Raw genomic sequence first — 13,316 nt, forward strand, 5'->3', positions numbered from 1 at the left:
CACATACCTGCAGCATTTATGCCTTAAGGAATGAGTCAACCCAAAACTTCATATTGCTGATATGTGGCTGCTGTACCATGTACTTGAGAATGTGTCCTGTTTAGTGATGGACGAACTTCCGACGGGACGTTTCGCGAACGCGAAACGCGAACGGACACAAACGTTCGCGAAAACGACCGTTCGCCGCGGGCTCCATTGACTTCAATGGGAGGCGAATTTCGCAAACCTTTAGGTCGAATTTGCGGCCACGGGGTAATTATTAGGGGGTAGCACGTAGTCCCACCACCTGGACAATAGCATAATACATGTATGAGGTGAATTTGGGATCGATAACTACAAGCATTTTTTTTTTATTTGGGAAATTGTTCTGACAATTCAGGACTATGGAGCTAATGAAGGCAATGGAGGAGAGGGAAGGTCAGGGACCAGGGTAGGCAAACAAGAGGGTGCAGGAGATACAGAGCACTGACAGCAGCACCGTAATACAGAGCACTGACATCAGCACCGTGACATACAGCGCTGACAGCAGCTCCGTGACATACAGCGCTGACAGCAGCTCCGTGACATACAGCGCTGACAGCAGCTCCGTGACATACAGCGCTGACAGCAGCTCCGTGACATACAGCGCTGACAGCAGCTCCGTGACATACAGCGCTGACAGCAGCACCGTGACATACAGCGCTGACAGCAGCTCCGTGACATACAGCGCTGACAGCAGCTCCGTGACATACAGCGCTGACAGCAGCTCCGTGACATACAGCACTGACAGCAGCTCCGTGACATACAGCGCTGACAGCAGCTCCGTGACATACAGCGCTGACAGCAGCACCGTGACATACAGCGCTGACAGCAGCTCCGTGACATACAGCGCTGACAGCAGCTCCGTGACATACAGCGCTGACAGCAGCTCCGTGACATACAGCACTGACAGCAGCTCCGTGACATACAGCGCTGACAGCAGCTCCGTGACATACAGCGCTGACAGCAGCACCGTGACATACAGCGCTGACAGCAGCTCCGTGACATACAGCGCTGACAGCAGCTCCGTGACATACAGCGCTGACAGCAGCTCCGTGACATACAGCGCTGACAGCAGCTCCGTGACATACAGCGCTGACAGCAGCTCCGTGACATACAGCGCTGACAGCAGCTCCGTGACATACAGCGCTGACAGCAGCTCCGTGACATACAGCGCTGACAGCAGCTCCGTGACATACAGCGCTGACAGCAGCTCCGTGACATACAGCGCTGACAGCAGCACCGTAAGCAGCCCCAGGAGGAAGTCAGCACAGCACAGGGATGGTGTGATCCCCTCATAATAAGAACCCCCAGGAGGAAGTCAGCACAGCACAGGGATGGTGGGAGCCCCTCATAATAAGAACCCCCAGGAGGAAGTCAGCACAGCACAGGGATGGTGGGAGCCCCTCATAATAAGAACACCCAGGAGGAAGTCAGCACAGCACAGGGATGGTGGGAACCCCTCATAATAAGCAGCCCCAGTAGAAATATGACACCGCTCAACCTCTTCAAAGAGGAGGGTAGGGGCATATAGTACGGTGTGCTTTTTTGGGTCAGGGAAGTGAGCCAAATGAATTAAGAAGGTCTGTGTGCTTGATTCCAAAAATTGTTTATAGACATATACATGGTCTACTGATCACATGTGTTGAATTCCTCCGAGATCCATGCCTCATTCATTTTTAGAAATGTGAGGTAGTTAACACTGTCGTGAGCTAGGCGAGTACGCTTATCGGTCACAATCCCCCCTGCTGCGCTGAACGTCCTTTCGGACAGGACACTGGATGAGGGGCAAGCCAACAGTTCGATTGCAAATTGGGCAAGCTCTGGCCAGAGGTCAAGCCTGCCCACCCAGTAGTCTAGGGGTTCATCACTCCTCAGAGCGTCCACATCGGCCGTTAACCCAATGTAGTCGGACACCTGACGGTCTAGGCGTTCCCTGATGCTGGATCCGGATGACACCTGTCGATGGGTCGGCTGAAAGAATGACCTCATATCCGAAGTCACCAACACATCTTCAAACCGGCCTCTTCTTGCAGGCGCTGTTGGATTGGTACCCGCAAATCCTTCTCTGGGAGTGGGAATTGCTCCTCTGCCAGCGCACGCAAAAGCAGAATGCAGCATTTCTCGAAGCAAGGCCTGGAAGTGCTGCATTCTGACAGCCCTCTGCGACGGCGGTAACATTTCCGCCATTTTGTGTTTGTACCGGGGATCTAAGTACGTTGCCACCCAGTACTGGTCCTTGACCCTCATGCTTTTTATACGGGGGTCCCTATTAAAACACTGGAGCATGAAGGCCCCCATTTGCACTCAAGCGGAAGGTATGTGGTGGTGGTGGTGTTGTTGGTGGTAGTGTCTTTGGGGGTGCACATAGCAGAGAGTGAAGAAGAGGGTGCAGATCGAGAGGATGAGGAGGGTGCAGAAGAATAAGGCTGAGTGAGCCACTCAACCAAGTCTGGTGCGTCCTTTAAAGTAATTGAACGCACCTTCTGCAACTTCCCACTTTGGCTCAAGGCTGTTGCTCCTGCCCTACCCCTACCACCCCTGCGGAAGGGCCTGCCTCTTCCTCTGCCTGTCATTTTTTAAATCACCCTGTGACAAAACTCTTAGTCCCTATACCGCTGAAGGACTGCTGCAGTATAGGGCAGCGGTCAGCAGTAGTGCACGTCAACCCTATGTATTGTGGACCGATAGCGGTCCTTACAGAACAGCAGACTGTAACGCACTCAGGCCTATGTACCGTAGCACCCTATACCAAGTTACCAGTCCTTATAAGAACTTTTGTGGACCAAGCAGGTTGTGTGTTAGTGATTAGCAGACTGTACGTCAGTCCCTATACCAATGAAGGACTGCTGCAGTATAGGGCAGCGGTCAGCAGTAGTGCACGGCAACCCTATGTATTGTGGACCGATAGCGGTCCTTACAGAACAGCAGACTGTACTGCACTCAGGCCTATGTACCGTAGCACCCTATACCAAGTTACCAGTCCTTATAAGAACTTTTGTGGACCAAGCAGGTTGTGTGTTAGTGTTTAGCAGACTGTGCGTCAGTCCCTATACCGCTGAAGGACTGCTGCAGTATAGGGCAGCGGTCAGCAGTAGTGCACGGCAACCCTATGTATTGTGGACCGATAGCGGTCCTTACAGAACAGCAGACTGTAACGCACTCAGGCCTATGTACCGTAGCACCCTATACCAAGTTACCAGTCCTTATAAGAACTTTTGTGGACCAAGCAGGTTGTGTGTTAGTGATTAGCAGACTGTACGTCAGTCCCTATACCAATGAAGGACTGCTGCAGTATAGGGCAGCGGTCAGCAGTAGTGCACGGCAACCCTATGTATTGTGGACCGATAGCGGTCCTTACAGAACAGCAGACTGTAACGCACTCAGGCCTATGTACCGTAGCACCCTATACCAAGTTACCAGTCCTTATAAGAACTTTTGTGGACCAAGCAGGTTGTGTGTTAGTGATTAGCAGACTGTACGTCAGTCCCTATACCAATGAAGGACTGCTGCAGTATAGGGCAGCGGTCAGCAGTAGTGCACGGCAACCCTATGTATTGTGGACCGATAGCGGTCCTTACAGAACAGCAGACTGTACTGCACTCAGGCCTATGTACCGTAGCACCCTATACCAAGTTACCAGTCCTTATAAGAACTTTTGTGGACCAAGCAGGTTGTGTGTTAGTGATTAGCAGACTGTACGTCAGTCCCTATACCAATGAAGGACTGCTGCAGTATAGGGCAGCGGTCAGCAGTAGTGCACGGCAACCCTATGTATTGTGGACCGATAGCGGTCCTTACAGAACAGCAGACTGTACTGCACTCAGGCCTATGTACCGTAGCACCCTATACCAAGTTACCAGTCCTTATAAGAACTTTTGTGGACCAAGCAGGTTGTGTGTTAGTGTTTAGCAGACTGTGCGTCAGTCCCTATACCGCTGAAGGACTGCTGCAGTATAGGGCAGCGGTCAGCAGTAGTGCACGGCAACCCTATGTATTGTGGACCGATAGCGGTCCTTACAGAACAGCAGACTGTAACGCACTCAGGCCTATGTACCGTAGCACCCTATACCAAGTTACCAGTCCTTATAAGAACTTTTGTGGACCAAGCAGGTTGTGTGTTAGTGATTAGCAGACTGTACGTCAGTCCCTATACCAATGAAGGACTGCTGCAGTATAGGGCAGCGGTCAGCAGTAGTGCACGGCAACCCTATGTATTGTGGACCGATAGCGGTCCTTACAGAACAGCAGACTGTAACGCACTCAGGCCTATGTACCGTAGCACCCTATACCAAGTTACCAGTCCTTATAAGAACTTTTGTGGACCAAGCAGGTTGTGTGTTAGTGATTAGCAGACTGTACGTCAGTCCCTATACCAATGAAGGACTGCTGCAGTATAGGGCAGCGGTCAGCAGTAGTGCACGGCAACCCTATGTATTGTGGACCGATAGCGGTCCTTACAGAACAGCAGACTGTACTGCACTCAGGCCTATGTACCGTAGCACCCTATACCAAGTTACCAGTCCTTATAAGAACTTTTGTGGACCAAGCAGGTTGTGTATTAGTGTTTAGCAGACTGTGCGTCAGTCCCTATACCGCTGAAGGACTGCTGCAGTATAGGGCAGCGGTCAGCAGTAGTGCACGGCAACCCTATGTATTGTGGACCGATAGCGGTCCTTACAGAACAGCAGACTGTACTGCACTCAGGCCTATGTACCGTAGCACCCTATACCAAGTTACCAGTCCTTATAAGAACTTTTGTGGACCAAGCAGGTTGTGTGTTAGTGATTAGCAGACTGTACGTCAGTCCCTATACCAATGAAGGACTGCTGCAGTATAGGGCAGCGGTCAGCAGTAGTGCACGGCAACCCTATGTATTGTGGACCGATAGCGGTCCTTACAGAACAGCAGACTGTAACGCACTCAGGCCTATGTACCGTAGCACCCTATACCAAGTTACCAGTCCTTATAAGAACTTTTGTGGACCAAGCAGGTTGTGTATTAGTGTTTAGCAGACTGTGCGTCAGTCCCTATACCGCTGAAGGACTGCTGCAGTATAGGGCAGCGGTCAGCAGTAGTGCACGGCAACCCTATCTATTGTGGACCGATAGCGGTCCTTACAGAACAGCAGACTGTACCGCACCCAAGCCTATGTACCGTAGCACCCTAGACAGACCAAGTTACCAGTCCTGATAAAGAGCTTTGTGGAACAAGTGAGTTGTGAATGATTAGCAGACTGCAGCAGAAGGGCAGCAGTCAAGTATAATATTCTTTCTATATTTGGAAGAAAGAATATTATACGTGTACAAGCCTATTACCGTACCACTGATACCAGTCCTGAAAAGAACCTTTGTGGAACTAATAGTAACAGCAAGTCTTTAAAATTATCCTCACTGCCTGACACACTGCTTCCTGCCTGTCCCTATACAAATTGGCAAAAAAGAGTAGGCTGGAACGATTAGCTGGAACAGCTCTTTTGTGGACCTGATAGTAACAGCTAATGATGATGATGATGATGATGATGAAGAAAGACTAATCTGGCTGAGCTGTCCCTAAAATAGCAGCATACAGCGCTCTGTCCCTTTATCTAAACTGACAAAAGAAACTCTGACCTAACACCTATACCAGTCCTGAAAAGAACTTTTGTGTACCAAATAGCTAGCGTTTTCTCTGTCCCTACTCCACACAGGATCCTTTCCCTACAGTGACAGAAGAAAGAATGTAAAATGGCCACCGGATCGGGTGTATTTATAGGTTAGGGGGAATGTCCAAGTGTCCATGAGCTGTCATGTCTCAATTGGTTGTCCTGTAACACATGATAAACGTGTCACGAAAGGTTAAAGTTCTTGTATACATTAAACACGTAAGTCCGCCGGGGCGAACGACGGAAAAAGGCGTTCGAACCCGCGGACGGCGAAAGTCGGAAATTCGCCGCGAAACGACCGCCGGGCGAACCGTTCGGCCATCACTAGTCCTGTTCTCTTTGTATTGCTTCCTTTTGTGTGAAATCCCTGGTGTTCTTGCCAGTCCCTCTGCTTTCAGTTAAAAACTGACTACACTAGGCAGAAGATCACATGGTGGTCAGTTTTCTGGCTGTGCTGGCAATTTATAGGCTCTCCTCCCAATGATCAGACTTGTCCTGACATGCTCCCTACCCCCTGAAGAGCCATCCTCTGGGAAGATCAGTGTGCTGCTGCTTCTCCAGCTTTCTAGGCTCCTTATTCAGTTGATAACAGAGGTTATGTGATGACTTAATAAACAAAGGGTAAAAAGGATTTTATATATTTTTTTTTTCTATATCATACACAAATGTTTTGCCTTTCATTTCTATTTTAAACTGAATGGGTTCTTTTACAAGGTGAGGTTTTACATATACTTTAATTCTGAGGGATTTTATGTGCTTGGGTGTAACTTTAAAGTGTTACTAAACCCAGGACTCTAAATATAAACGGCTAAATACCTTTTCTCAACAGCAGTATATAGCAGTCTTATGACTTCTATCAGTGTCTGGTTAAAGCTTGTAGGACGAGTTTTCATTCTCCACAGACCCTCTGTCTGGACAGTGCTGATTGGCCCTGTGCTGATCACATGTACCCTCACAAGAAAAGAAAAACTCTCTAGCAATACACACCAAGCTGAGCATGTGCAGCTTGTCCCCTATCAGGAGATGGTTTGGGGACTGTGGAAGAAGGGGAGGGATCGGAGAAGACAGGATCAAACAGCCTTTTTACACAATGCAGAGGATTAACCCCTTAGGTTCCACAGTAAATTTAACAAGTATGCTTTACTGCATATACAGACTGATTTTACTGTTGTGGGTTTAGTAACACTTTAATTCTGAGGGATTTTAGGTGCTTGGATGCATCTTTAATTCCTTAGTTTTCTTTATTTATCTTTTCTTTTATTTTTTTTATTTTTTTTTTTACTAAACTTTTTTTATCACATAGGGGACAAAATGTTCCCTATGCAATGCATTTTTGGTGACAGGTTCTCTTTAATGCTAGACCTCTGATGTCTCCTCTGCACTGCATTAGTTGCTTCCCTGGCCATATTGACTGGAAAAAGGGACAACAGGACCCGGAATTGACACTTATGGGTCAGCAACAGGAAGGGGAGATCAGCGAATGGATGTTTGCTGATCCTCCCTCCTCTCTACCTGTCAAAATCCATGACATCAGACCAAGACAGAAGTACAGTTAAATTACACTTGTTTAATAATAAATGTAAATAGAAAAAACCTATTCAAAACATAGCCAGAGTTCAGGAACCGGAACGATAGTCAGACAAGCCAAACGTCAGGGAGCCGGAGATGAGCGTAGTAAAACAGCAGGCAGGATCTGAAGCCAGAAGGGATGTCAGCCAAGCAAGTCTTTAACAGGAACACAGGAGGATGTCTCTGTGATGTTGACCAAGGCAAAGGCAGAAATCCTCTGGGATGGACAGCTTAAGTAGACAGGACTGACTAGCAGGATATCATCAACAGCTGAGTACCTGTGGAGAGATAGGAGCTGGCAATTAGCTGACAGCTGAGCGATCAGCTCAGAGAAGGAAGGGCTGAGTCCAGCCCCGACACTACCTGGCAGCGCTCACCATGTCAGTCCCACATGGAGCCCAGGAAACATGGCGAGGAGAAAGGAGCCTGCAGTAACGGAATTTGTGGAAGGACCACTTCTGTCTGAGAGCACTGTCGGGAGTGGGTGTAAACCCCCCCCCCCCCCCAAAGCCACCCATCTAATGCTTACATTGGCAGCAGGAAAAGAGTTAACCATTTCACCCCTGAGCCTCTTTTTTGAGATTTGTTTACAAGTTAAAATAATTTTGTTTTGCTAGAGAATTACTTAGAACCCCCAAACAGTAAAGCGGGAGATAGAAACACGTAAACATTCCTTGTAATAGAAAAAAAGCATGACAGGACTTCTTAAATCTGAGATCTGGGGTCAAAAAGACCTCAGATTCTCATATTTACACAAAAATGCAATAAAAAAAATAAAAAAATAATATAAATATATATATATATATATATATGTGTGTATATAATATAGTAAATGTAATTAAGAAAAGGAAACTTCCCGTTTAAGAGCATTGGGCGGAAGTGACGTTTGACGTCGCATCCGCCCTCCAATGCTATGGAGCCGAGCGGGGGCCATCTTTCCCTCTCTCTGCATTCATTCAGTGAGGGGAGCGGACGCCAGTTAGGGACGGAGACCACCACAGCGCGGCGGGAGGGGGCCCCTCTCTCGCTACCGATTAAAAGTGATCTAGCGGTGAATCCACCACAGAGACCACTTTTGTCCTAAAGAGAAAGGCACGCCGTTCCTGAAAATGCCTGGGTTATGGTAGCTAGCTGCTGCCATAACAACAGTACTTGGCGTCCAGGTACCGACGCTCTCGCCTCCTGGTCTCACACCTCGGCCTTAGACAACAGTGCTGATGGTCACTCTCCTTCCACTACATATTATAATTGTTTTCTACGTTCTCTTCTGCAGATCATCCACTCGGACGGTTCCAGGAACAGATACAACGGCTGGCCGGCAGAAATTCAAATCGATGGTTGTTTACAGAAAAGCTAAACTGCAATTCTTCAACTGTATATTTAAGTTGAGTTAAAAGAAAAAAGAGAAGAAGACAGCAAAAATGGACAATAGACAAAGGGATGACATTTTATCCACATTTCCAAATCCGAGGAGCAAGGTGTGGAAGAATGTGATTAAGTTATTAAATTACAATAATCAGGAAATTCTCAATGAAGCCGTAAATACTGTTATTTTTTTTTTTTTTACTATACCGGGACTCTGGGAACTTTGTACAGAAGAATATGTTTGTATATTTGGTGAAAGTGTATTTTACTACTGACTGTAGATATTATTATAAATTAACTACTAAGATTCTTGTATGACTAGTCAAAAGTTTGCCTTACCCAGAATCCTTTGCACAAAGTTAGGTTCATTGTATACACTGGAAATCTAAAGCATTTGATCACTTTAACTACTTGCTGGCAGGTTGTTTAAAAAACAAAACAAAAAAAAACGGCGCTCTGTTTAGTACTTGTGAGGGCAATGCCTGTGATTGTACTGTCATTGGATGGCATGGATCACAGGCAGAGCCAATCAGAGCCCATCCTCCCACTGTATGTGATCTGTACTTTAATCCCTTTCGCCTTTACCACCCTCTGTGTATTACCTGTACATTAATGATGGGCTGTAGCTAGTGCACCATTACCAAGATCCATGTTTTAACCGCTGTAATGTTTCTTCATTTGCAAACAGTTGTGGCAAAAAATGAGATCCCCCCCCCCCCCCCCCTGGGGTGTCCATTTTTTTTTTTAAACAAAATGTGATTTTGGGGGTGTTTGTACTGTCCTGAGATTTTTATTTAATATATTTTATAACAGAAAGGTTTGGGTTTATATTTTTTTTTTTCAAAACTTGAGGTCTTTTTTTCTTCTTTATATATAGTAAAAAAACAAAACAAAACTCAAAAAGAAAAAAAACAAACTCATCATTAAATACCATCAAAAGAAAATTCTGTTTTATCTAAAAAATAAAAAAAAATGTAATGTTTCATTTGGGTACTGTATTGCAGACTTGAGTAATTATCAGTCAAAACTGTCACTGCGCTGAAAAATGGCCTGGATATGAAGGAGTATTAGACTGGTGCTCAAGTGGGTAAACTTTGGGAGATATATATACAGTATCTCACAAAAGTGAGTACACCCCTTAGAATTTTGTAAATACTTTATTATATCTTTTCTATATGTGACAAAACTGAAGAAATGACACTTTGCTACAATGGAAAGTAGTGTAGAGCTTGTATAACAGTGTAAATTTGCTGTCCCCTCAAAATAACACAACACACAGCCATTAATGTCTAAACCCCTGGCAACAAAAGTGAGTACACCCCTAAGTGAAAATGTCCAAATTGGGCCCAAAGTGTCAATATTTTGTGTGGCCACCATTATTTTCCAGCACTGCCTTAACCCTCTTGGGCATGGAGATCACCAGAGCTTCACAGGTTGCCACTGGAGTCCTCTTCCACTCCTCCATGACCACATCACAGAGCTGGTGGATGTTAGAGACCTTGCACTCCTCCACCTTCTGTTTGAGGATGCTCTACAGATGCTCAATAGGGTTTAGGTCTGGAGACATGCTTGGCCAGTCCATCACCTTTACCCTCAGCTTCTTTAGCAAGGCAGTGGTCATCTTGGAGATGTGTTTGGGGTTGTTATCATGTTGGAATACTGCCCTGCGGCCCAGTCTCTGAAGGGAGGGGATCATGCTCTGCTTCAGTATGACACAGTACATGTTGGCATTCATGGTTCCCTCAATGATCTGTAGCTCCCCAGTGCCGGCAGCACTCATGCAGCCCCAGACCATGACACTCCTACCACCATGCTTGACTGTAGGCAAGAAACACTTGTCTTTGTACTCCTCACCTGGTTGCCGCCACACATTCTTGACACCATCTGAACTAAATAAGTTTATAAGTCTCATCAGACCACAGGACATGGTTCCAGTAATCCATGTCCTTAATCGGCTTGTCTTCAACAAACTGTTTGCGTGCTTTCTAGTGCAGCATCTTTAGAAGAGGCTTCCTTCTGGGACAATAGCCATGCAGACCATTTGATAATTTGATGCAGTGTGCGGCGTATGGTCTGAGCACTGACAGGCTGACCCTCCCCCCCCCCCCATCCCTTCAACCTCTGCAGCAATGCTGGCAGCACTCATACATCTATTTCTCAAAGACAACCTCTGGATATGACGCTGAGCATGTACACTCAACTTTTTTGGTCAACCATGGCGAGGCCTGTTCTGAGTGGAACCTGTCCTGTTAAACCGCGGTATGGTCTTGGCCACCGTGCTGCAGCTCGGTTTCAGGGTCTTGACAATCTTCTTGATTGCCAGCGGTTTAGACATTAATGGCTGTTTGTTGAGTTATTTTGAGGGGACAGCAAATTTACACTGTTATACAAGCTGTACACTCACTACTTTACATTGTAGCAAAGTGTCATTTTTTTCTGTGTTGTCACATGAAAAGATAGAATAAAATATTTACAAAAGTGTAAGGGGTGTACTCACTTATGTGAGATACTGTATACAAAAATAGAATGTTAAAGCTGAAGTTTATTCTGCTTATATTTTGTTCCTCCTCATCAAAATGCTATTAAATGTTTTTAATAAAACCTTTCTTATTTTGTATTTTATTTTAGACCCAGTGATGTCCTCATTGAGTCTCTATGCACTGCAGGCAGATCATGGCTTGTGTTCTTTTGGGTTGGAATGGCTCAGATTCCCATAGACACCAAAAATCTTGGAAAGCATTCCCAGAGGAGTGGAGGCTCCATATTAATGCCCATGGTTTTGAAAGGGGGGGGGGGGTGTCCAATAAGCCCATATAGGTGTGACCCCAAGCTTTTGGCCACATGTTTATGTCTAAGGATTGTTCTCTAACTCTAACTGTGTTTTTAAAAACTGTTCTTGGTCCTGGCAATAAATTAAAGCTTAACTCCAGAATTAAGTTAAGGACTGGCTAGAATTTGGTGAAGGTCCTTTTGTCTTCCAACGTGACTGTGCACCTGTGGACAAAGCCAACTCCATAAAGATGTGGAGTAAATTGAGTGTCCTGCACAGAGTCCTGACCTCGACCCGATAGAACACCCTTGGGATGAATTTGAGCCAGGTCTTCTTGTCCAACATTAGTACCTGAACCTTACAAATGCTCATTTCGCTCAATGGACCTATTTTCCGACACATACCGATATATTGTGGAAGTCTTCCCTGAAGAACGGAAGTTATTATAGCCATAAATTGAAAATATAAATATCCATAGATTTGATCTAAACCCCTATGTTATGTGTGGTGCTCAGGTGTCTAGCTGAACTCCAGGGAAAGAACCTTCTCTTGCACTGGGTCCTCTTCTTCACTGCAAGTAGTAGCTGCTTGTTTTGCCTAGCCCAGTGGTCTCCAAACTGTGACCTACAGACTGAATGCAGCCCTTTGCTTACCTTTATCTGGCCCTTGGAGCTTCTACTTATATGGGGCACTATTCCTTACACTGATACCAATGATGGGGCACTATTTTGCCACTGATACCTATGATAGAAACCAATCATGGGGCGCTATTCCTTCTGCTAAAACCAATGATGGGGTGCCATTCCTTCCACTGAAACCAATGACGGGGCTCCATTCCTTCCACTGACACCAATGACGGGGCGCCATTCCTCCCACCGACACCAATTACAGAGCACTATTCCTTACACTGATACCAACAATGGGGCACTATTTCACCACTGATACCAATGATGGAACATTATTCCTCCCACTGAAACTAATGATGGGGCATTATTCCTTATACTGAAACCAATCATGGAAAGCCAATCCTTCCACTGAAACCAATGATGGGGCACTATTCCTTCCAATGACAGGATGCCATTCCTCCCACTGACACCAATGACGGGGCGTTATTCCTTCCAATGACGGGGTGCCATTCCTTCCAATGATGGAGTGCCATTCCTTCCACTGACACCAATGACGGGGCATTATTCCTCCCAGTGACACTGATGAGGGGGTGCCATTCCTCCCACTGACACCAATGATGGAGTGCCATTCCTCCCACTGACACCAATGACGGGGCACCATTCTTCCCACTGACACCAATGATGGGGCGCAATTCCTCCCACTGAAACCAATTATGGGGCACCATTACTCTTCCTAATAACCACAGGCACTGTGGCTGACGACCCACAAAGCCTGAAACCTTGTTTACTCCCACGGATGCTGGAGCATTTTCTACTCCCACTTGCACAGTCTGGCCCCCCTAATATCTGAAGGATGGCAAACTAGCCCATTGCCGATTGCTTAGACAGTTTGGAGACCCCTGGCCTAGAGGATGATGAATAATGTGATATGCCCAACCTCACTCCTACAGGCTTCATCTTCTTTGTGCAACTAATTCCCCCAAAGCCTCTTCCCTTCACTGTCCAACCGGTTGCGGCTCTCTGATATCATCCCATGCAATGCAGGACCTTCAGTCATTCATTCTACTGGATTTGCATTTTGGCAGTATGTAAGATACTACAACGCATGGCTACCCACTTGCTCTATGTGAAGTACCGTTCATTGTGAATGGCACCTTAGTGCGTTGTACAGTAGAGTCCAATGCAGAATACACTGCAGTACACCACAATGTGTATGCAGCAAGGGCCCCGATCCCTAGAGGCCTAATGGTGACCTCCAGAGGCAGGGAGAGCTGACATCCTTTGTAAAGTGGGTTACCAGGCATGGTGGGTGAAGTGCAAGAAG

General features: G+C 46.4%; 1 protein-coding gene across 1 annotated transcript in view; it reads left to right on the plus strand.

The window, feature by feature from the left end:
• FAM3B (FAM3 metabolism regulating signaling molecule B) overlaps positions 1-11,197 on the plus strand; it is a 101,971-nt gene extending 90,774 nt beyond the window's left edge. The window contains exon 8 of the mRNA XM_077479891.1: positions 8,505-11,197. Coding sequence (XP_077336017.1) covers positions 8,505-8,588 — 84 coding nt within the window. The 3' untranslated portion in view covers positions 8,589-11,197. The remainder of the gene's footprint in view (positions 1-8,504) is intronic.
• The last annotated feature ends 2,119 nt before the right edge of the window (positions 11,198-13,316 follow it).

This window comes from Lithobates pipiens, unplaced genomic scaffold (assembly GCF_037356315.1).
Source record: "Lithobates pipiens isolate NorthernLeopardFrog02 unplaced genomic scaffold, aLitPip1_a1.2 Scaffold_16, whole genome shotgun sequence".
NCBI lineage: Eukaryota > Metazoa > Chordata > Amphibia > Anura > Ranidae > Lithobates > Lithobates pipiens.